At 41.4% G+C, this 24,945-nt stretch overlaps 1 protein-coding gene across 2 annotated transcripts; it reads left to right on the top strand.

Moving 5' to 3' along the window:
• Positions 1–42: 42 nt before the first annotated feature.
• RABL3 (RAB, member of RAS oncogene family like 3) lies at positions 43–20,747 on the top strand. 2 transcript variants are annotated; one of them, XM_044449697.1, is made up of 8 exons: positions 44–179; positions 1,223–1,314; positions 2,586–2,715; positions 4,638–4,752; positions 11,457–11,607; positions 12,497–12,568; positions 17,122–17,160; positions 19,294–20,747. In XM_044449697.1, the coding sequence occupies exons 1-8, from the start codon at positions 92–94 to the stop codon at positions 19,357–19,359; spliced, it is 753 nt and encodes a 250-aa protein (XP_044305632.1). In that variant the 5' UTR covers positions 44–91; the 3' UTR covers positions 19,360–20,747. The 2 variants fall into 2 exon arrangements, with proteins under 2 accessions (XP_044305633.1, XP_044305632.1); XM_044449698.1 differs by lacking the exons at positions 17,122–17,160; positions 19,294–20,747 and adding an exon at positions 16,815–16,873 and having other exon boundaries at positions 43–179.
• Positions 20,748–24,945: the final 4,198 nt, after the last annotated feature.

Genomic DNA, 24,945 nt, shown 5'->3' with positions numbered 1-24,945 from the left:
AGCTGAAGCGAATCGCGTGATCATCAGCCAACAGAAAGAGGGGATTGTATGGGTCGAGCTGTGATTGGTCTCTGCGGGAATGGAAGGGTGAATGACGAGTGCGAGCCGTTGGGCGGCCCAGCGTGAAGGGGAAATGGCTGCGCTGGAAAGGGTGAAAGTGCTGGTTCTGGGCGACTCAGGTGAGTGCGTGCGAGGAGCTCACAGTGAACACTTGCCGCAAAGCAGGAGCGAAGCCTGGCTCATGTCTGCGGCCCAAAGAGACTGTGGGAAAATGTTTCTCTGGGTACCAGTCTGCATGCGAGTAGAAAACTAATTCAGCAAGGAGCCTATCCTACAATGTTTCTCCCTGCTAATGTAGGATGTCTGATTTTCCGTTTTACAAATGTGGGCGAATATGCAAGAAATTGCATCTCCTATTTAAATAGATCTGTCCATTCTAGCTGTTACCTTTTCTTCCTGCTGAATGTGTAAAACAGCCCACTAGGGGAAACAGAGCGACAGATGGGGGCGACTGACTGGGTAAGAGTGCCACACATTTTGTTGCATGCAAATGTGCTTACCTATCATAAATGAATGTAAGTTTAGCTTGCAAGTGACACCCTGCTTAGGTCACCAATTGCTGGAATGGTAACTCTACAACTGAATTGGCTAGTTTGTGTGATATATGTGCTTACATGATAGAGCCCCATCATATTTGTTTACGCTTGTTTAAGGCTTGGACACAGAGCTGCAATCTTGGAGCTTGGAATCTTCACGCTGAATACTCCCTCCCAAATGACAGAGCTAATATTGAAAGAACTGCATGGGCTGCCTCTCTAGGATTTAAACTTGAGTTCCAACCTTCAATTTTCTTTCTGATGATCAAATATTTCATTTGATTCTCCTGGTTATTGGGAAAAGTTTATATTTATAAAGCTTACAAAATTAACATGCTGAACTTTATTAGTTTTGTTTATGAAATGTACATCAGTCATGCTAAATCAGATTTCATTCAGCTAAGGGAATTGGAAAATTTTCAAGTTTGATTTTTTTTTTTACAGAAACCCACATCACTATTTCAGAAACATTTACACGCTAAGTCTCATTTCTGAGCTGAACCATTTGAATTGTTCAGACTGTTCTATTTAATTTGGTTTCTTCTTCCTTAATTTAAACTACGTAGCAAAGTGGAAGTATAGATGTTCTACATAATATAAATGCTTAGCTTGGGATTGTCTTGCAGGTGTGGGGAAATCATCACTTGTTCACCTGTTGTGTCACAATCAGATGTTGGGAAATCCATCCTGGACTGTGGGCTGCTCTGTTGATGTCCGAGTAGGTGCAACTGTAAACTCCTAATGTGTGTCTTTCAAAGGCCATAGAAAATAATTTTTTTTTTTAATTGAAGCTTAGTTGGGAAAGTCTACATGTGATCAGATGTAAAAGTTCAAGAAGAGAGATCAATTGTAGTAGGATAAATGGAGCCATGAATCAGTTTGAACAACATTTCTAACAACTTTTTTTTTAAAGAAAGGACAGAGATCAAATTTAACCCCTTCTTAGATTGACAAAGAGTCTGTACAACTTGTTCCAGTACATCATTGCATTATTGATGGAAATATTTGTATAATCTGACACAGAGAAGCCATTCCATATTTGGAAAGTATAAATGCACATTTATTAATATTCCAAATACCATAGGTTCTATTCCCTCTCTTGCTCAAATATTACCCAGGGAAATTGATTTTTCCTGAAGTAACATTTGGATTTCACCCCCAAAATTCTGATTATTAATCAGCATTCATCATGAGAAAATTACTTAGTTCTTCTCATTGAAAAGAAGGACTATTTCATCCTCACTAGGTATTCACTTGCCATTAATATATTAGCCCAAGGAAGGCAACTACACTTGACAATTAAGTTCCTTCGATGGGGATTTGGACCCCAGTAACTCATGTACTCTTTCATACACATTCAGCTCACTCTGTCTCATAGGAATATGAAAATTGGCTGCTCAAAAGAGGGAGTCGGCAACATGTTCAGTTGGTTTGTGCTGGCAGTTAATTTCCAAGTGCAATCAGAGTGTTTGCTCTTACATATAAAGCCTTTAATGTTCAAGATTGTACACGTCATAGGCCTGCATTCCTTTGCATGAAGCCCATCTTTTAGGTAAAGGACCCACATTTTGATTTTGGGAATGTCATGGATACCTGTCACAAAATGGCAAGATAATTAAAAAACACTTGCCATGAGTTTGCATGATTTTTACATGTAGTCCCATCACCAGATTAAAGTTTACATTAGTATTTATAGACTGCACAGTAAATATAAAGGATCGGGCACTTACCAGCCCCAACATGTAATAATAATATGGATTCTCATGATTTTTACATGGGATGCTAACCAAACTACCATCAAATCAGAAGTAGAGGCAGGGGTGAGGAAACATACCCTGCCTAAAAGCCACCTTTCCCACGAGTTTCCTTGTAGTAGCTGCTCGTTTTTTCCTAAGGTAGAAGGTAAAAGATCTAGCTATATGCAAGTTACTTGTTAATAAGACATAATATTGTCTTATTCTGTTAATTAATACTTCTCATTATTGTCAGATTCATGACTACAAGGAAGGAACTCCTAAAGAGAAGATTTATTATATTGAATTATGGGATGTCGGTGGCTCTGTGGGCAGTGCTAGTAGCATGAAAAGCACCCGTGCCATGTTCTACAACTCTGTTAATGGTAATGTATGCATACTGTAAAATCTATTTTATTATTATTTTATTTCATTTTAAGGAACATTTGTTGATTTGGTTCATGCAGACCATGCTCCAAAAATATTGCTTTGGCTCATTTTTCTCCCAAAGATCATCATCTACTTGATGAAGGAGAAGCTGAAGGAATAGGATGGAAGCTCAAGATTGATAGGCAAATGATCAAGGCTCATCTAATTGGGTTGAATGAGTTTAAATTTCCAGGGCCCAATGGACCATCCCAGTGTCATAAAAGAGCTAGCAAAAGAACTTTCAGAATCATTTCCTATTATATTTGAGAAATTATGGATGACAGGAGAAGTGCCAGATGATTAGAGAAGGACTAGTGCTGTCCCTGTCTTCAAGAAAGAAAAAAAAGAAGAACTTGGGAACTACAGACCAGTCAGTCTGGCATCTGTCCCTGGGAAAATTCTGGAGCAGATTACAAGACAATCAGTCTGCAAATACTTTGAAAGCAATACGGTGATTATGAGAAGCCAACATAGATTCCTCAAGAACATTAGTACTAATCTGATTTCATTTTTCAATTGGGTAGCCTCCCTGATGGACTCCAACCCTATCCTGGCTTCAGTAAAACTTTTGTCAAAGTGCCCCATGATCTCCTGAATAGCAGACTATCTAAAAGTGAGCCAGATGGAACAATGATGTGGTGGATCCACAGTTGGCTACGGAATTGGACTCGGAGTACTCATCGATGGTACCTTCTCAAATTGGGGAGAAGTAATAAGTGAGGTACTGCAGGGTTTAGTCCTGGGCCCCAGTGCTCATCAACATTTTTTATTAATGACTTGGATGAGGAAGTGCAGGGAACACTTATCAGATTTGTAGATGACACAAAACTGAGTGAGATAGCTAATACTCTGAAAAATACAAAGAAAGAACAAGGTGTTTGATAGGTTGGAACACTGGACTGAAAATAACAGAATGAAATCCAATAGGGACAAATGCCAAATTCTACACCTAGGACAACCAAGTGCATCCTTCCAAGATGGGGAATTCTTGTCTCAATAGTATTGCAAGTGAGAAGGATATTGGAATTGTTGTGGATCACAAGTTGAATATGAGTCAACAATGCACTGGGATGCATTAACAGAAGCATCACTTCCAAATCACGTTAAGTACTCATTCCCTTTCATTCCGCACTGGTTGGGCCTCATATGGAGCACTGGGTCAAGTTCTGGGCACCACAGTTGAAGAAGGATGCAGACAAGCTGGAAAGGATTCAGAGAAGGGAAACAGGGATGTCCAGGGACTGGATGCAGAGTCCTATGAAGAGAGATGGAAAGAACTGGGCATATTAAGCCTCAAGAAGAGAAGATTGAGAGAGATATGATAGCACTCTAAGTATTCGAAAGGCTGTCAGAAAGGTGAAGGGCAGGATCTGCCCAGAGGGCAGGTTGTAGAATAACAGGCCCAGGTTACAGGAAGCCAGATTCTGGCTTAGATATCAGGAAAAATTCCTGACTGCTAGAACAGTGCAACAGTGGAACCTATTCCCCGCTCTTCCCGGAGGTTGTGGGCTCTCCTGTACTAGAAGCACTCAAGATGCAACTGGACAGCCATCTAACAAGAAGGGGCCATCATGTCCAGCCCCCTGCTTAGTACAGGACTTCAGGTTTAAACCATTCTTAGGAGAGAAAAAAGTACATTTAAAAGCTTAAAACTGTTATAAACTGCTATAAGAAAGTACCCATGATTTCAACTTCAGTGTTTGTGAGTATGTGTGTGAACACACACACACTTGCTAGCAATATGAGCTAAAGCTGCCTTGGATGTACAAAATTGTGTGGCTCTTTGGGGCCTTGCCTGTGTTCTAACCTGGTATATATTTCAGTCTGATTTTGGTAATCTGAAATCATTTTATTTATAAATACCTCTTTATTTGTCTAGGCATAATTTTAGTACATGACTTGACCAACAAGAAGTCCTCCCAGAACTTGTATCGATGGTCAATGGAAGTTCTTAACAGAGATGTCGCCCCTTCTGGGGTCCTGGTGACAAATGGGTGAGTGTGAAGAGCACTGAGTCAGGTATGACTGTTCTGGTAGCCCTTTTTCCTTCTATTTTCTGTTACACTGAACATGGAGTGGGGGAAAGGATTAGACATTATGTGACTGAAAAGGGGAAAATATGTGTTATTGCTGAAGAGCAGGTCCATCTTCCTTTGTGTCCCTATATTATTAAAGATCAACTCTTCCAATTCTTCTGTGCTAGTAAAGAATTAGCAAAATTGTTTATTAAACTCACTGCTAAGGGTTTAATCATTTTATCCATGCTAAAAGGCTGGGTAAAATTTACAACTTAGTTTCATACATAAATAATAGCAGTGGCCTAGAGGTGTAAGAGCAGAACTGCATGCAGATATAAGGGAAGAGTGAGGCACAGACTATGACTAGCTTTGAGGGCAGGCAGAACTGCTCTTTGCAACTTACCATGCCCATACAACAGCTGGCAAATTATGATCTTGTCTGTAACTTTATTCTGGGGTGCCTTCGAGGTCAAGTACAACTGTGGAGCAACCTTTTTCAAACTGGGTAGTCGATTGTGGGTTCAACGTAAGGGCTTTTGCCAAAATAGAAAAAACTAAATGTGGTTTTTGGATTCCTAAAAGAAGGGATAATATCATTTCTATAAATTTCTCCAAATAAGTGCCATGTAGGATTGATTTGTATGCATTTGTGAACTGAGGAATTCATAATAATACTATAGAACACAAAAACAGACCAAGTAAGAAGGGACTTCCCAAGCCATCTAGTCTGACTCTAGGCTCCACCCAGCTCCACTCATGACATGCCTCCATATACCTGTCCAGCCTGTCCTTGAACACTCTCACCGATGGAGCTTCAGTCACCTCCCATGGAAGCCCATTCCATACCCTTTGGGTTTTAACTATCAGAAAGTACTTCCTGGCATCCAAATTGAACCTTGGTTCCCTGAGCTTTGCTCCACTGGGACATGTCCTGCCCTGCCCTCCTCTGCAGTGAAAAACCCACCTCCATTTGACACCCCCTCACATACCTATATGTCACCCACAGATCCCCTCAGAGTCTCCTCCAGGCTGAAAATACCCAGTTCCTTCAGTCTCTCCTCATACGGCTTTCCCTGCAATCCGGCCACCATCCTGTGGCCCTACGGTGCACCGATTCCAACCTGACTACATCCTTTCTGTAATGTGGAGCCCAGAACTGGACATAATACTCCACTGCCACTTATATAGAGTGGCAGTAATACCTCTCTTGATAAAAACCATGCTTCTGGCTATGCATCCAAGGGTGGTGTTCACCCTCTTGACCACCGTGTCACACTGCTGACTCATGTTTAGCCTGCAGTCAACCAGTAGCCTGAGATCCTTTTCACAAGTGCTGCTTTCCAGCCACTTGTCCCCTAACCTAATGGGTGTACTTATGACACCCATTCCTATGCCCCAAATGCAAGACCTTGCACTTATCCACATTGAACGCCATCCTGTTGTCCCCCCGCCCACTTCTGTCCAGATCCTTCTGGATCCGGAGCACCTGCTACTCAGTTGCGGCCACCGCCCCTATTTTAGTATCGACTGTGAATTTGATCAGACTGGTCACCCCCCCTTCCAGGCCATTGATGAAAAGACTGAACAGGAATGGTCCCAGGAGAGAGCCCTGCGGGATCCCGTTCATTACCAGCCATCATCCTGATGATTCCCTGCTAATAGTTACCTTCTGCTTTCGCTCCGTCAGCCATGCCCTTATCCATTGGACATTGCATTGGTCTATCCCAAAACCTCTCAATTTCTCAACCAGGATATCATGTGGCACTTTGTCAAAGACCTTGCTGAAATCCAGGTAACCCACATCCACCGCATCCCCTCGGAACCTTGTCATAGAATTCCACAAGGTTTGTCTGGCAGGACCTGTTTTTGTAGAAGCCATGTTGCATGGTCACCAACCTCCCTTCCTTGTCTAGGGTTACTAGATCTCTCCCTATTTTGAGCCTGAAGAAGATGCACTTGTCATAAATATTGTTCCCTGTTGTAATGCAGGGAATGTTTGAGGTGTTTTACTTTTGAATGGGTAATCAAATCCTATTGGCTTCCTACCATTAATACCTTATCCTTCCTTGTTAAACCAAGAGAGTGACTGCTCAGAACGGTAAAACCGTTCTGTTAGAGGTATTACAAACTCTCCAGGAGGCAAAACATAATATTCAGACTGCTCTGTTTGAGAATTACTGATTTTGAATTGCTATCCTGATCAGAATGCATGTTCATGCTTTGCATTCTGCAATGGTGTGCGAACAGTGCTTCTCAAAAAAGCAACTGTTAAGTCTCTCCACTTGTCCCATGTTTAAAAAGATGCTGTTGTACGTGTATTTGGAGAGGCCGTGGTTCTGTCCTGTGCATCTTACTTGCACTCTTACATGAGCAGCAAGCACAAATGTCAGGCACAGAATGTTGAAAGAGGGCCAGGCCATTGATGCCTTGGATACAGAGATGATTTCTGGTAAGAAGTCTGTTGTTGTTTCAATCAGCTGGGGTCAGGATCTGCTTGTACATGCTTGTAAATACTGTCTCTGATGGATTTTTGCGATGCCCTGACCTTCACCCCATTCGGCAATGAATAACATTTTCAGGCAGTTGCACAAGCTTTGGTGGGGAGGTCCACTCCCAGTAGCCAATTGCACAAGCGCCAATTGGTATCCACTTTCCCTTTATTCTTTATGTGGGGTCACTTCCAATATTCCCAAGTTCAAATGCTTGCCAGTGTGTCTTGAGTCATAATACTTTTTAGAGGATTTTAAAAAACTGAACTATGTTACCCATGTGTTTCATAATCACATTGCCCAGGAGTCCTCAAACTTTTTGAACAAGGGGCCAGTTGAAAGGTGCCAGTGATGGGCACGGGCCACTAAGGCTGTGCGGGCGGGGGACGATGTGCGTGCGTGGCGAGGCAGGGGCGTGCATGCGCAGAGATCATTTTGCGAGTAAGCCAGCACCTCTGCACACACGTACAACGAATCTAAAACCTCTATGGTGGGCCAGATAAATGGGCATGGCGGGCCGGATCCGGCCCCTAGGCCATAGTTTGAGGACTCATGACATTGCCTATAGATTATATTTTGTATTTTGTTTCTTAGTGCATCTATATGTGTGTGTGTGTATATATAACATACAAAAAGTTATTTTCATTTAGCTTGGTTTAAAATGAACTGCTTTGTATTTTTAATTTATGCATTTTTCAATCTTATGCATTTTTGAAGATTTTCTTGGAAATGGTTGCAGACATCTGAAAGTTGTTAATATCTGGAATAGTCCAAGTTATAGAAAAAAGGCTTGAATATTTTAGTTTCCTTCCTACCCTGTGCAGCTTGACTCTCTCAGATACAAAGGCTAACACATTTATTATTGTATGGAGTGGGTTGCTGTGTCATGCAAACCTGTACAACTTACTGCAGGATAGAGTGTTCCAAGCTGCCCTAACAATCCAAGTTTTATTTTAGGGGTTGTTGTGCCCACAATGGCTTGTCATGTTGTCCAGCTAATCCTATCACATGTTCAGGGAAACAGCAAGCAAGCCAAGCTAGCGGCAAATGTATCTTGACATTCTTGCAAGGTCAGTCAGACTCCCTCCAATGGTCATCAAGTGTCCAAACAGCTGCTGCTACAGATTTTTTTCCTTTCTACCTTCCGCCCGCTCCCCCAGAGATCACTTTTAGCGATCTCCCAAGTGATGGCTCTTTCAAAATGCTCAAGTGGAATACTAAAGCAGCTGCTTTTGCTTTGCCTTCCCACTGCTTTTTTAAAATAACGCCTGAGGTTTGTACAAATGTTTTAATATTCTCGATGGATTTTTGGTGTACAACTCTGACTATCCCGAATGCACAGTTCTGTCTTGTTAATGTCCTAAATGGTGTCTTCTGTCAAAGTAGATGCAAAATATACCTACAAATAAGCTATTTCATTGCCTTGCTTCTTATCTGACAACTGTCAAATGGCAAGTTGTTAAGGGAGAAGTGAAGCCACGGGGGCATCTTTGCTGGTGAAAGGGGTGTATGCAAATTGTCTCCTTCCTGGCAAATTCCTTTAGGTTTTCTGTCTGTTGGGATCTGCTCTCAGATCCTCCACCTTTTCTGCCCTTCTAAAGACTCTGGGTGCTCAGGAATGTGGAAAAATGCAAGTCATGCAATTTATGGGAGTGCAAAGCTTCAAAAATTATGAGAACCCGTATTTCCTTTTAAAACTGTTTTGACATAGCCAATTGAGTGGATGCAAATATAAGTTCATTTCAGACTGCACTGTTCAAGAAGAGAAAGTTGAAAGGGGAGGGAATTGTACATGTGGGTACAACATCAACTGACAAAAGATTATGTACTGCAACAGTGAAAGAAACTCCAGCTGGGCCTAACACTAGTCTCCCAAAAAATGTAGGAAAGAAGCCAGGGAATAATTCATGTGACCTTAGATGTCTATACACCGATGCCCAAAGTATGGGAAACAAACAACATGAACTCACAATTGAAACTTGGTGGGACAATTTCCATGACTGGAATCCAAAAATTGCATGAAAAAAGAATAGAAGTAACAAAAGGAGGCAGAGGTACACTTTATGTTAAAGACACATATTTCTGCAAAGAAATACAGGAAGAAGACACCAGTAATCCCACTGAGTATTTCTGGATTGAAAAATGGAAAAAGAAATAAATGGAGCATAGTAGTTAGAGTCTATTATTGTCCACCTAACAAAGGTGAGGATGAAACTTTCAGAAAACAAATTGCCAGTATTTCATGGAGGCAGGATGTTGCCTTTTATGGGGGACTTTATGGGGGACAAGGAAAAAGAGGAGTCAACCACAGAAGAAGCCTGTGTGGCTTCACAAAAAGCTAAGAGAGATTCTGAAAACTTTTGTATATAAATGTATAAGAGTTGGAAGGAAGGTCAGGCTGCAAAGGAGGAATATAAGCAGGTACCAAAGAACTGCAGGGGTGACTTTAGGAAGGCTAAAGCAGTGGAAGAACTGAGACTAGCTAGGGGAGCTAAAACAACAAAAAGCCACCTTCAAATGCATCCAAAACAAAAGACATGAAAGAGAAGGGAGTTCAACTACTTACCGTGTACAGAATAATGATAAAAGATGACAAAGAAAAGACAGAAATGCTCAAGTGCTGCTTTGCCTCAGTCTTCTCTCAGAAGAACAACTACAACTCCTCCGACAAAGGTGTGGTACAAGCTAAAGGGCAGGATGGCAGCCCAACATTGACAGGCAAATGGTCAAGGATCTTCTAATTTGGTTAAATGAGTTGAAATCTTCAGGGCCTGATGAACTCCATCCCAGAGTCATAAAGGAACTAGTGGAAGAACTCTCAGAACCACTATCTATCATCTTTGAGAATTCATGGAAGACAGGAGAAGACAGTGCCAGATGACTTGAGAAAGGGACAATTAGGATTAGCCTATCTATACAAAAGGGGGAAAAAGATGAACCTGGGAACTATAGAGGCTGACATCAACCCTGGAAAAATTCTAGAGCAAATTTTAAAACAATCTACAAACACTTTGAAGATAATGCAGTAATTATTAGAAGCCAACATGGATATCTCAAGAACAAATCCTGCCAGACTTCTTAAATCTCATTTTTGATTAGGTAACCTCCCAAATGAACCATGGGAAAGCTGTGGACATAATATACCTTGACCTTAGCAAAGCCTTCAACAGAAGTGCCCCATGACATCCTGATTACCAAACTAACAAAAAGTGGGCTTGATAATGCAACCATTAGGTAGATTCCTAATTGGCTGCAAAATTGGACTCAAAGGGTGCTCAACAATGGTATCTTCTCAAACTGGGGAGAGGTTACAAGTGGGTGCCGCAGGGTTCCATCCTGGGACTGGTACGCATCAGTATTTTGTATTAATGATTTAGAAGAGGAAGTGCAAAGAATGCTGATTACATTTGCAGATGACACAAAGCTGGGTGGACTAGCAAATACCCCTGAAGACAGAGATAAGATCCAGGGTGATCTCAATAGGTTAGAATGCTGGATAGAGAACATCAGAATGAAATTCAGTAGGGACAAATGCCAGTTCCTCTACTTGGAAACCAAACGTACTGCTACAGGATGGGGAACATTTGGCTCAACAGTACTGCAAATGAGAAGAATCTTGGGCTTGTTGTAGATCACAAGCTAAATATGAGCCAGCAATGTGATGCAGCTGCAAAAAGGGCAAATGCTATTTTGGTTTGCAGTTATCTTGTGGAGAGAGGGCAAAATGGGTCCTGCCATGAAATCCCAGCAGGAGGACTGAGGGGGAAAGAGTGGGGGAAATAATTTACAATGAGTCACATTCATCTGTTGGACCCACCATGGGTTGTATCATGAACAGTCCACATCATGCAGCTTATTCACAGGGAGTGTTTTCACATCATGTGAACTCATCCACTGTCAGGTTGGTTAGAACAAAATCACTGAACTTCGTAGTTGAGTATCCATTAAGAGTAAAAGTGTATCCTCTCTGAAGGATCTCCTTTATAATTCTTACTATATCTTCTATACTGTCAGCTTGATTTTCTTCTCAGGTGTTTGTCTGTTTTTCCTTAAACTTCCTGAATACCTTCCATTACATTCAAGTGTGTACACTTCAGTGCATTATTTCCAAATGCTTTCCTCCAGTAAATGTTGATGTCATCTGAAGGAAATCTTGTTTGCTGATACATATGTCCTCTTTTTGCTGTATAGGGACTACGACCGTGAGCAGTTTGCTGATAACCAGATTCCACTGCTTGTTATAGGGACCAAACTGGACCAGATTCCAGAGGTGAAGCGCAATGATGTCTTGAGGAGAACTGCTTTCCTTGCTGAAGATTTTGGTGCAGAAGAAATCAATCTGGTTTGTATTTGTACCTTATCTAGGGTGTGGAATGGGCTTCCATGGGAGGTGGTTGAGGCCCCATCGGTGAGTTTGTTCAAGGATAGGCTGGACATACTCATGGTGGGCATGTCGTGAGCGGAGCCGGCTGGAGCCGGGGGTCAGACTAGATGGCCCAGGAGACCCTTTCTGACTCACTCTGTTTTTATGTTTGGCAACATTTTTCACCAGCACACTGGGGAAAGATGTTTTTCTCCTGTTGAATAGGAATACCTAGAGACCAGAAGATGTGTCCGCTGTGAAGCATATAGTCTGATCCCATTGTGATTAGGCATGCCTGAAGTCAGTAATATACATGTGGTGTGAGTGCATAGAATGAAGAACCTGCCTATTGCAAAAGAGGGGACCAGTGTAATTATGAAGAGATGCTGAATGGGAATTGGAATGTGTGAGGGAAATAGGATTGGGGGGGGGGTTGTGTGTGGGGGGACCCTGTTCTGTAGTTAAATATAAAAAAACTTGCTAGGGAATTGGTGCAATGTTTAAATTGTTTTTTAAATGTACCCAGAACTGAGAGGAAGTAATTCCACAAAGTGGTGGTCTTAATTCTGCTCTAGAAGGGGCAGCGCTGGTTACTAATTCGGTAGAATGGAAAAGGCATTCTTTATTTGCCCTGGAACACATTTCATATGTATTTGAGTGTTAACATGCCTGGACAAAATTGGTTAAGCCTTGTTTTTCCTACAGGGTATTAATTCCCAATGTAGAAATACTAATTTTGTGCGACACGGACCTGACATTCAGCTATTGGAGCTATTCCTTCATGTGAATCCAGGTTTATGTCTTGTACTTCTGAACTGCTTTGCTTCTAGTGATTTCAGTGAGAGAAAATTTATTTTTCATCTTTTAGGACTGCACCAGTCCTCGATACCTGGCGGCAGGCTCTTCCAACGCTGTCAAGCTCAGTAGATTCTTTGATAAGGTGAGTCCTTCATTTATCTTTTGCTTTCGATTCTTTACAGCAACGGTTCTTTCATTCTTATTTTGAGAGACAGTGTGGTGCCTTGCTTAAGAATGCAGCAATACTCTCCTTGGAAATTATAACACTTGGTCAGAGAGAGCCCAGCACAGAACTGATGTGTTGGTGGAACAGAAGGCAACAAGCAGCACCTCCAGCAACTTGCACATTCAACCTAAAGCCACTAATGACTGGTCCCTGTGGATGAGAGACATTACCTAATATTGAAAAGCAAACAAATCCAACCCTGCAGAGAGTCAGTGTAGCGTATTGGTTAAGAGTGCAGGTCCGCTCTTGGGAGATCTGGGTCCTAGTCCTCACGCAGCCATGGAGTTTACTGGGTGACTTTGGGCCAGTCACAGACTCTCAGCCCAACCTGCCCCACAGGAATAAGATTGAGAGGAGGAGAATTATGTAAGCTGCATTGACTTTCTTAAAAGGAAAAAAGGTTGAAATATAAATATACTAAGTAAGTATTTTTATTCTTCCCTTACATTTATATCCCACCTTTCTTCCTCTTGCAAAGAAACCCAGGCAGCTTACAAAGTTCTCCTCCTCTCCATTTTATTCTTGCAACAATCCAGTGAGCTAGGTCAGGCTGGGTCAGTTACTGATTCAAAGTTACTGGCTGAGTAGGGATCTCCCAAGTCCCAATCCAGCAATTTTGGCCACTACACCACTGAAACCAGTGGGTTTTAGTCCACTTTCAGATAGGTCTCGGTGCTTCAGGCTATTCAGTGCCTCTTTGTTGAACTCTCCTGTGCCATGTCCCACTATGCACTCTGTATAGTCAGCTGTGGCCCTGGGAATGGGTTAGAGAGCAAGGCTCATCTTTTTAATAATATATTTTTGAAAACCAGAATAAAGAGAAGTAGGATAAGATGAGGAAGTCATTATACAAAAAATTATATAAAAGGGACAGGATGAAAGAAACTGGCAGTTGGGTATGACAGAAGTTAGGAGATGAATAGGAATACTTTGAGTGACATGAGGGGATGAGGGAAGAAGGAAGACAATATAAGTGTGCTGTACTTAGATCTTTTGAGCCTGATAGAGGGTGGCTGATTAATGCTACCTCTGGAACCAATGGGAAAGCAGAACTGCTGCAAGGAAATAGCTGTGCCAAAGAATTTAGCACTTTTCAAATCATGATTAGGTATTGATAAAATTATATTGTATTTTATTAATTGCAGCCAGAGTGGGTCATCAGTTTATTTATGCTGTTAGCCGTCCAGAGACATTAGTAATTGGATGGCATACAAATTTTATTTATAAATCAATCAATCAGTATATAATTGCCAGTGTATAATAGCATGAGCAACAATGGAAATTCAGTCTGTGCAAACGTGACAACGTAAGGGGGCTTGGCGGAGGCATCCTGTAGAGGAATGGAGAAGTTCATGATCAGGCAGAGAGCAATTCAGGCATCTGGGAAGGTAATAAATAGGCAGGATGGTAAGAGTTGGAAACGAAGTACTGTTCAAGCAGAGCTAGGAAATAATACAGGCATGAGGACAGAGGAGGGAACACACAGAAGTGCTTTGCTCTGCAAAGACTAAAGACAGACAGGAGGAAGTTATCACAGACTAATTCTGCTTCAGCCAGCTTTTGAGTTTTTAATTAAAACTCTGAGAATTTTCCAGCTGTGTGCCTATATGACACTGGTATGCAGAAAACAGGAACACACAGTGCTGTTTAACTGCTGTGCTGGCAGCATCTTGCTGCCTAGTCCTCCAGATAGGAGGAAATGTAGACATCAATGCATCTTCAAACCTAGGTCTACTGCCATTAAGTGCTTCCTGGTGTGTTCCTGTATGTATGCAGAAGTGGCTCTCAGTATTACTTATATATTAATTTTAGCCTGTAAAAATTGCCTTCATATACTACACCTGAGAATAAGATTTGACACTTCTTCTTCCACTTTAGTTTAACCACAGTTTAGTATGTCATCTGAACCTTAACCTGTGGTTAATCTTATTCATGCTTAGTTGAAACAGGCCAGCTTCAACAAACTCTACTTAAAATTAAACATGGATTGCTCAGGTTCAGACCTCCAAACAAGCTTCAGTTCATCTGAAAGAAAAGTGAAGCTTCCAAACTTCTCCTACTGCAAGAAGGGAGGGAGCATGTGAGCTGGAGGCTCACCCGAGCTTGCGCTTCTGAGCTAGTTCAAATGAGGCTATTGCTAAAATCTAAGCAGACAACAGAATGCTCTTACGCTATTACTGGATATGTAAGAGAGTGATTACTTGGTTGGTAGAAAAACTAAAATTATTAATCCAGGTTCTAAACCAGAGGTGAGAGACTTACGGGACTCATGATGTTTTAACCCACAATTGCCATCATCCCTTACCATTGACTCTGCTGGATAGGGTTGTTGGGTGTAGAACAAAATACCTTCTGGGATGAAAGTTGCTCATCCCTGTTGTGTGTGTGTTTTTACTGAATATAGAGTTAGAGTAGCAAGTTGGGCATGCCAAATATAACCTATGGGTGGGGGGAATCAGTGCTCTTGACACCATGGTTTTTCCTTATTAATTTTGAAAGCAAAACAACTATAATAAACAGAGCATGCTGAAATAGACAACATTGTCAAGGGAATTCAGTACAGATCCAACCAGTACAAATCAGAATCTATCCATCACCACTCCATAAAAATGTAATACAAGGAAAAACATCCTTAATCTATACAACAACAGATCCTTCAATCACTTCAGATCCTCCGCAGCTTTCCCTCTCTTTTTTAAACACCTCAGATCCACTTATGCTGCACATTCCTCTAACCATCTTCTAAACCAGGGGCCTCAAACTCAACTTACCTGGGGGCCGCTGGAAGTAGAGTCTGGGTGAGGCTGGGCCGCATCAAGTATCCCACCACCGTGGGGGTGGTGGGCCGCTCATCCCGCGTGGCTCCCGGAGGCGCTTTGAAGGCCGCAGGGCCCCTCCTCCGTGCCCCACCCATCCCGGCACGCAGCTTAGAGAGAACATTGCGCTCAGGGTGACGACTCCCGCAGGTGCGTGTGAGAAAAACGCGTGGGCCGCACTATCACTAAACTTTGATATCAAGTGGGGGCCACAAAATATCATCCCACGGGCTGTGAGTTTGAGACCTAAACAGAGAAGTCCACCAGTCCTTTTCTCCATTCTTCAGTTGCTGGAGGCACCAGTGATCTCCATCCAGAACCAGCTGCAGTCCTAACTCTGACATATTCCCTGAAAGGCTCTGACACAATGTGTTTAATACTCATGAAAAACTGCTTTGATTCTCTTAAAAGATAAAAAAATGCAGTAATGTTAATTGATGATATCATTGTTCTATCTCTAAAATGCAATCTAAGGAGCTCAGACGACTATCTCTTTTCGGATCTGTCATCAGCTTTCCAGCATCCAGTTCAGGTTTCATTCTCACATTAATTCATCTCTTCTTTTCTCTGCTCCTCCACACTTCCACCTCACATGTTTCTTCATACTTAGAAGTAAACTACAATTTGACAGTACAGTTTAAAGCTGAAGAGTTAGGGGAGGAGAGTCAAGGAAGGAAGGAGGAAAATATAAAAAAGAGAGAAAGAAATGAAATTGGATAATACTAGTCAGCCTTCTATCAATATTAGAATTATTAGTCCTATTCTGTCCCATTCTATCTCTGTTAGGGATGCAGGTGGTGCAGTGGTTTAAACTGCTGTGCTGGTCGATTGAAAGGTCGCCAGTTTGAATCTGCCCAACGGGATGAGTTCCCATTACTCTGTCCCAGCTCCTGTCAACCTTGCAGTTCGAAAGCATATAAATGCAAGTAGATAAATAGGTACCACTTCGGTGGGAAGGTAACAGCATTCTGTGCACCTTGGTGTTTAGTCATCCCGGCCACATGACCATGGAGACTGTCTGCAGACAAATGCTGGAAAGGGAGATGAGCATCGCCCCCTAGAGTCAGACATGACTGGACTTAATGTCAAGGGGAAACCAATTGAGCAATCAGCAACTCCCTTAAAAATGGCAACAACGCAGGAGAGAACTGTCTCTTCCATTGCAGTGAGCTTCAGCCAAGGTCAATTTATAATATCCAGGATTCTTGAATAAAAATATCAGACAATTTACGTACAGCTGAAAAATGGACACCATGGTGATGGTCAGTGCAGAGGTAGAGGCTCCAGACCAGATACTTCATAGCTGCCAATCCTAGCATTTTAATATTTTGCTTGTCAAATTCCAGCCACCCTAGGAAATGGAGCCATAAGGAATCGCAGTTACTTCAAATAACTGGGTCGGGACAAAATCTACTCTGGTATGTTACTGATTAAAAATCCCTTATAGAGTATTGAAAAGTCAGTGGCTTCTAAGCAAGATGAGAACCAACTCTTGTTTCTGAAACAATTAAGTTTACTCTTCAGATGATAACCTTTAGCCTAAGAAGCTAGTGCATTGTCAACAAGTCCCTGTATAAATGGTTTGAGGCTACTGCATGCAGCAGTAATTCTGCGTATATCATTAACATGCCCTTCCTTTTTATTTTGTTTCAGGTCATTGAAAAGAGATACTTTTTACGAGATGGTAACCAGGTAGGTGTGCATTCTCTTTTAATTTCTTGGACGAAGTTTATTGATCTTACATTTTAAACATTACGGATGAAGAAAACCTCCTCTACTTAGATGCCACTGCAGTGTGCTAATAAAAGTGACCAGCTCACCACTTGATGGGATTGAATGAGAAGGTGGCTGGGGGGTGGGGGTTGAGCTGCCAAGTCTCATGGCTATATTGTTTGTCTCACTTCCTTGATTGTTCGTTTTCATATTTTACATTTCACATTTCTCTGCCATATGTTTTAAAAATATGAACTATTTATGGTTATCTGGAGTAGCTTTTCAAACAATTAACTTGGAAACACTTGTATTTGAGCTATCCTGAAGTCTCACCAGCCTCCTTCCCTCCCCTTCCATGGCACCTTGGCTAGATAAGTTAAAAAGCCTGTCCAGCATAAAATGCAGGGCGGAAGAATGGGGCACTGACAACTGCCTCTTTCATTCCTTCTGCTCTGCGAAGGGTGATTGTAAGCCTCCAACTTCCGGGACACAGCCTCTTAGGACTGCTTCCTTGGTATCCTTCTGGGATTGAGGCCCAGGCGTTGGAACCACCTCTACCCCTTTTCCCTCCATCTATGCTATGCGGGCCTCATTGACAAAGTGGGATAATTTTCCCGCTTTAATGGAGGTTAAAACAGAATGGTAAATTCCTTGTTTAAAGTGGTGGTGTTGTTAGTGATGGGTCTTTCTTTCAATGTTTGTAATAAGTGTTTGTGTATTTAATGCCTTAAGTAATGCTTTACTGTTTACAGTGATTTATTTTCTAGAGTAATATGTTTTAAAAAATTAAAAATGAATGAACCAGAAGAGGAAATTACTGGTATCTTCTCCATGCCATTCCCCTATTCCATGCTCTGCAGGCCACACATTGAAAATAGAGGATTATTTTTTCCCTCCAAGTCAGAAATTATCTGGCACTGCCTCTATAGTGTTCAAAAAGGATCTTGTGCAGTAAATGAGTTGGAAATCCCATCTTAGACCATTCTAATCTGAAGTTGGCATTTGTGCTTGCATTTAATTCCACATCTGATGACCTCATATATTGATGGATAGAAATAGAAGTCTGAAGAAAAAAAATAGAGTTGTGGGAGAGAATAGGAGGAAGATTTTGCATTTATTATCAAAGGAGGCAAACTGCTGTGTCTTTTGTACATTCATTCTATAAAGTGAGCAACTTGAAATTCCGCTGTTAAATCACAAAAACTTCATCTAGAGACACTGCTGGAGTAGAATTAAGCAAAATTGGCTTACTTACATTAGTATCTGATATGCTTGTGTCTTGAATATTAGAAAGGATTAGTCTGTGTGCCTCAGCTTTTGGCCACAGCTGTATAATATCACTGAGGGGCTTCTCAGAGTGAACAAGAGTTAGGTGATTGTTTCTAAAGTGGAAATGCTAAGGTTCATTTGCTATGCAAAGAAGTTCCCCTAACTTTCAGATACTGAATTCTGGATAACTGGGTCACATGTTCTGGGACTGATCCTTGTAATGAAAGTAGCTACCACACTGAAAGAGAAATTGGTGGCCAGGGCAACTAATGACCGTGTTCATATGACACAACCACCCACCATAGGCAGCCAGCTTTTATGTTGTCCAACTCCAGAACATTTCCATGGGGTGCCACCTTTAGGAAATTGAGAGGATCACAAAGATGAGGAGATACTGTTCCCCCCGCTTTTGGTGTGCATATTTCTTTGCCTCCACCTCCATTTTGGTACTTCTGAATTGTACTGCCAAGTTCCTTTCTCTTGCTGTTATTTCTCCTTTGGTCCTTCACGGCTGTGTGTAAATTATTCTGTTTGTAACCTAATCTTGTCAGTTTCCTGGGGTGTAACCCATTCCCCTTCCTGCTCCTCTCACAGTTGAAATGCTCAAGAAAATTGACCAGGAAAGACTGCACACATGGACAGCCATCAATGCACAATTGTGAAAGACTGACCAAAAAAAAAAAAAAAATCCAGGGAACAAAAAGGGATAGTAGCTAGAACAATCGACAATTGTTTTCTCATTTCTCAGAAATGCACAACCAGTCATCAGCATTGGGAGGGGGAGACAAGATAGGTTTCGTAGTTAGTAACAATTCTAATGTAGAGATTTTTGTCTGTTGACAGATTCCTAGCTTCTCAGAAAAAAAAAGAATTGGAAGTGGCTTTGTAAGGAATCTTCACTACGACTGATCCATTACTTTACATCCAGAGACTGTGGGAAATGCTTTTACTGCAACATTCCTGTTGTACTTCTGCTAAGCAAAATTGGGTTCTTCAGCACAGATATGGACAAAAATCCTCAAATACAAGTTCTTGTGCATAGAAGTACTTTTCGCTCCGAAAAGAATCTGAGATCTTCTGGACATAGTGCAGTAAATTCTCTGTGTGTCAAGCATCACTGTAGGATGTGATATTTCACAACTTCAGTTGTGTATGCTTCCTGAAAGATTTATGAATCCATACTGCTCTCCAGGATAGAGCAGAGCACTAAATATAATTCAGGTATTGAAGATTTACAAACATTTACTAAGCATTAAGATGCTGCTGATGAAATTATTGGTAAAGAACCTCTGCTTAGAAATGCTTCTGAGCAATAAAGCATTACTCAAAGACAAGAGAAATCAGAGAAGATTAACAAAAAAGGTTGAAACAATGGTATTGCTTAGTACTTTTAAAAATAAAAATGTATGGAGATTTAATATTAGCTTTAGTTGAGTTGTGCGAAAACAAGTTTTGCTGCTATTTTACTCCCAATTCTGCTGCTTTATAATGATACCTTTTGAGCGAATATCCTGGAACTTGGCCTCCATGATACGTAATGAGGTTTACAACTGAGCAAAATTCAAACCACTCCAACAAATTGCCACAGATACAGCATGTTAAAAAGTTCTGATAATTGACACATCTGTCTTTTTAATTTCGTGTTTCAACTCACCATTTTTGTGAAAAGTGCATATATTTTCAGGAAGGCTTATCTGAGAGGTTTGCTTTGTTGTTAAGATATTAGCAACTTCTGGCAAGGTCATGCTTGGTTTCTGTTTTTAGAGGGCTTCTTTGTGCAGTTAGTTATGGAATAAGTGAATATGGAATAAGTTAGTTATGGAATAAGTGAAATTGCATGTTACTACACAGGTTGGGATGCTTGTTTAGGGGATGGGATTTCAATCCTTTGTCAATTACTAGACTGCCACTCTGGATCAGACCTCCCGGGTGCCTCCAAATTTATGCTGCCAAAAAGACATTGGGTTGTAATGTAATTGCAGGCATAGGACAAAGTGTTAATACCACCATTCCAGGATCTGGAGTCATAAGAGCTCCTATGAGCTTATATTTGAATACAGAGGGAGAACCCTACCTACATCCTTAAAGTATCATGCAATTTACCCTTGAGATGATGTTGGGAGGTATGAGGATGGGATGAAGGGGAAGGGGAAGGCTCAGGACTTCACACAAAAGCCGCAGTGTGAGAGCCCTATTCCTTCAACTTGTTTTCTTCGATGCAGAATCAACATGCAATTCTCATTTCTCATACGAGGGAGATATTCACATATTATAATAAATTTGTGTTTGCACATGTATTTATGTTTATTCAGACAGTTCTGAGAGTCCAGCCCAATTCAGTAATGTTCACTACGTGTAGGCACTACACATGAAGAAAGAAAGCCAAGATGAGTTTGTTAGCTCTACTGCCTCCCTCATTTTTCCCATAATTTGCAAGTGGCAAATGACAGTCTGTGGATTTATTGTCTGTCTGTGAATATTCCCCCTAAATGTTAGTATTATGATTCTTGAAGTCATGATTACGATTGCTTATATATTTTAATCCATTTATCATATAGATAAATTTACAAGAAATACAATGGGGAGAGGGAAGGGATTACCAACACTGTACTTATAAATCTTCATTTCAAAATCAGACAAATTCAATTATTTTAAAAACCTGCTGGTTTAAGACCAGAGTTAAGGCTTCCTCATACTGGCTCCAGCTCCACAAAGCCCATAAATTGGAAATTAGGGGCTTAGCTGGTGTGAGGGGGGGATGTACCCACATTCTGGTTCCTGACTCCTAGCTGAGCAGATCAGAAGAAGCTGCCCCAGCTGATATAGGGACTCTGAGATACAAGCAGCCAGGTTCCCAGGGAGCAAGCTGACAGGGAGAGCAAAGAGAAGTTTGGAAGCAGTGGAGAACTGGAATGTAAACACGGAAGGGTATCACCTGTTTAGAAAGGACAGGAAGGGAAAGAGGGGTGGGGGTGTAGCTTTATATGTCAGGGAAGGGATGGGATGCAATGTGGCGCAGTTGGGGATCTGGTAGAGGGATTCTGGGTGAAACTAGGGGGTTTTGAGAAGGAGAGGGACTCTTTCAATAAGGAGGATGTCGACGGATTGTGTTCTGTGCCAAGTGAAGCGTTGAACTGGCAGGCCACATTGACAGGCATGAAAGCCAAATCCTCCTCACTCAAAGAGCTTGGAAGCAACTGGGTTTACCAGTCGGCACACCTCTGCCCCCTGTACCATAAAGCACCAATTTGAGCGTGGAGCTGAACCATGAGACAACACAGGGGTGCTCGCCTGAACTGAGGGGGAAGCTTGCATTTTCCATTTAACTTCAGTGTAAGCAGCACTGCTCTGATGATCACTTTACACCATACCCGATTAAGAGTGCTCAGAACAACGTGGTAATAAAGACAATGCTTTTGCCATTGTGTCCCTTCCTGGAATTCAGAGAGTTCAGTTGAATTCATGGGGAAAACACATTCCATTCAAACATGTTCTTCATGGCTGTACTCCGCGGAAGACCTTTGCTGCTCCCTCAGTTCGGGATGCTCTTAATGCAGAAGAAAATGTGTCTCTGTTCTAAACAAATCAGCTATTAACTCTGAGAGCGATGGAGACCTTACATAGCGGCTGGACAGCCGTCACATCCAGGTTTGTCTCACCACGAAGCTCAGTTGGCACATTCTCTCATAGACAGACCTCTCTTTCTAGGTAAACCATGGGCAAAAGGATCCTCTGGAACATTAAAACATTAAAAACAAATCAGCCCTGAAATAATTAATGGTGTTTGGGAAAGGCATGTTTTTAAACATTGCCTTAAGAGGCAAAATAAAAGTTCCCTTACAAGATTTCTTTAGAGAGGGAACAGAAAAAATGAGGGCACTTGCTCACCAAATTCTTAAGATGGTGCCAGGTGCATGTTTTTTTTTCGGTGCTGTATGTAGTACTTTCATGGTTGCAAATGGTTGTTCTTGTTAACGCTGCATTGCCATCTTCACAGCCCTTGTGCGAGGGCTAAGCTTACATCTTCATTTTGGAGGAGTTTTGTCCCCACCTACTCCATAGCCTTGGTGAGATATTTGTCTCAGCCTTTATCCTGCTGATTCCTCCCATTTCCTTTTTTTAAAAAATAAGTTTATTTGAAAAATTATAATCCTAAAAAAAACAAAAAGAAAACTACAAACAACATCCATCATCAAAAACATCAAGCCCACTGGGTCAGCCCCCACACCCTTCTTTTCCATTTATGATAACTTAAAAAACATACTTAAATCTATGCGAAGTCCCGTTTCTCTAGCCAATAATAGTCCCAAGTTTGATAGAAGTCAGTATCTTCCTTCTCCTTCAATGATAAAGTCAATCTATCCATTTCTGCACAGTCCAGGATCTTTTTTAGAATCAGTTCATTGGTGGGTAGTTCTTCACTTTCCCAGTGTTGAGCGAATGCAATCCTCGCCGCAGTGATTACATGTAAAATCAAATACATTTCTTGTTTACTAATGTCCTCTGGTGTAATGCCTAATAAAAAAACTTCAGGTTTAAAAGCTTTGTAACATTTCCTCAAGCCATTTATGTATTTTAATCCAATACTTTTTCACATTATCATAAGTCCACCACATATGATAAAAAGTACCCAATTTATGTTTACATTTCCAACATCCATTTGGCATATTTGGAAACATCTTAGCTAATCTATTTGGTGACAGATACCATCTATAAAACATTTTATACAAGTTTTCTTTATACAAAGTTGCTAATGTTACCTTGATATTTCTCTCCCACAGCTTTTGCCACTTTTCTAATTCAAGATTATATCCAAAATTTTGTGCCCATGTTATCATAGTTTCCTTAACCTGTTCGTCTTCCATTTTCCTATCAAGTAAGAAGTCATATAATCTTTTAATCATTTTCTCATCTGATTTAAGCATCACTTGATCAAATGCTGTTGAGTCCTTATAAAAACCCCATGCTTTACAATCTTTAGCATATCTCGATTGTATCTGCACCTTATGCCACCAGGAGATATCAGCTCCCTGTTCTTGTCTGATTCCTCCCATTTCCAGTAGATGGTGATAGAGCATTGCAAGAATTTCATTTTTGTGGATGGACGAAATGCCAATTGCATACCTGTAACTGTAGTTCTTCAAGTAGCCATCTGTGCATTAACACACATGGGTGCTGCACCTGTGCAGTGCCTCCTTCAGGTAGATTTCTCTAGCTTAGCTGAGAACTTTCCGTGGAGCCCTCCCTCCCTCCCTGTAAATAAGGGTGGGTTCCCGCCATTTTGACAGTTCCTTGAGACCGGCATTTGCATCCAGTGTAGTTACATGTATGGAAAAAATCTAAGGAAATGGTACACAGGTCATGTCTTAAACCACTAACACCAATGTGGGGCTGATGGATGGGTTGTATGAATTCACAGATGACCACTCGAATAGCTACAGTTACAGGTATCTGCATTTCTTCAACATGGTCTCTGTGCATCACACAGATGGGTGACTAGCAAGGTGGAAGGTGATTATGGAGGTGGGAGGTGTTGCTAAGTGTATAATATTGGAGTAGCCTTTCAATCATTGAATATGAGAACATGTATTATATACAACAAAGTATATTAAGGTCAACGTGAACAGATCGAACTGGTATGTACATTATGCGTTTATACCTGAGCTAAACAGATGCAATCCACTATGATTTGAGTCCATAGACCTGCAAGGAATGGTGGGAGATTTAATAGATGTCGCAGTGATTGCAGTATGGAGGAGAGTTTTGCCCTTCCATAGGAGCAGTCCTTCCTCGCTTTAATGTCCAATTTGTAGATTTTAATAAATTTGACAGCATCAATCAAGTCACCGCTTTGCATAGTTCTTCAGTCGGGAGTCCCGCATGGAGCACAGTGGAAGCCGATGTAGCCCTTGCTGTTCTAATGGCACAGTGTTCTGTGTCCTCCCTCCAAAGGAGCTAGGCTTCCAGAGAGGAAGAACACCACAGGATAGTCCTCACTAGAAAATGAGGACAAGGCTGGGCTCTTGAGGGGCATGGCCAGCAAGGGTTGGACCCAATGGCCTTCATGGCCCCTTCCAACTCTACTATTCTATGATTGATTCTATGATACCATGAAGCTTCTCCACAACTTCTAATAAGACATTAATATGCTCCTGTACTGTTCTGCCTTTCTCTAGGTTCATGCGGTACATCATTCTGAAATTAGTATGTTCATGTCATCTTTGAAGTGGACTGCACTATCCCTTCACGTCTCATGTGAATTAATTGATCATAATCCACTGGATGCATTATTGTGGCTCTCACCTGCCCATTTTTCCTCATCCCACACTTCTGGATCATTTGCTACTTGCCATATGATTATCACCTGTTACAGCATTTCTATCTTGAATGTCTATAGGCGATAGCGCACACTATTCAATTTGACTAAAGAGATTTTGAGATCTGTGCTACTAGCCATAAAATCAAGGTTTTGTTTTTGTTGTTTTGCTGCTCTAT

The sequence above is a fragment of the Varanus komodoensis genome, unplaced genomic scaffold (genome assembly GCF_004798865.1).
Source record: "Varanus komodoensis strain SLA01 unplaced genomic scaffold, ASM479886v1 scaffold60, whole genome shotgun sequence".
NCBI lineage: Eukaryota > Metazoa > Chordata > Lepidosauria > Squamata > Varanidae > Varanus > Varanus komodoensis.
This window is presented reverse-complemented; position numbering and strand designations above follow the sequence as displayed.

Excerpts from the sequence above, each read along its gene's own strand:
- RABL3 (XM_044449697.1), top strand. The coding sequence starts at position 92 with ATGACGAGTGCGAGCCGTTGGGCGGCCCAGCGTGAAGGGGAAATGGCT. Across the intron at positions 2,716-4,637 it reads GTTCTACAACTCTGTTAATG|GCATAATTTTAGTACATGAC; the intron begins GTAATGTATGCA and ends TTATTTGTCTAG. Across the intron at positions 17,161-19,293 it reads TTTTACGAGATGGTAACCAG|ATTCCTAGCTTCTCAGAAAA; the intron begins GTAGGTGTGCAT and ends GTCTGTTGACAG.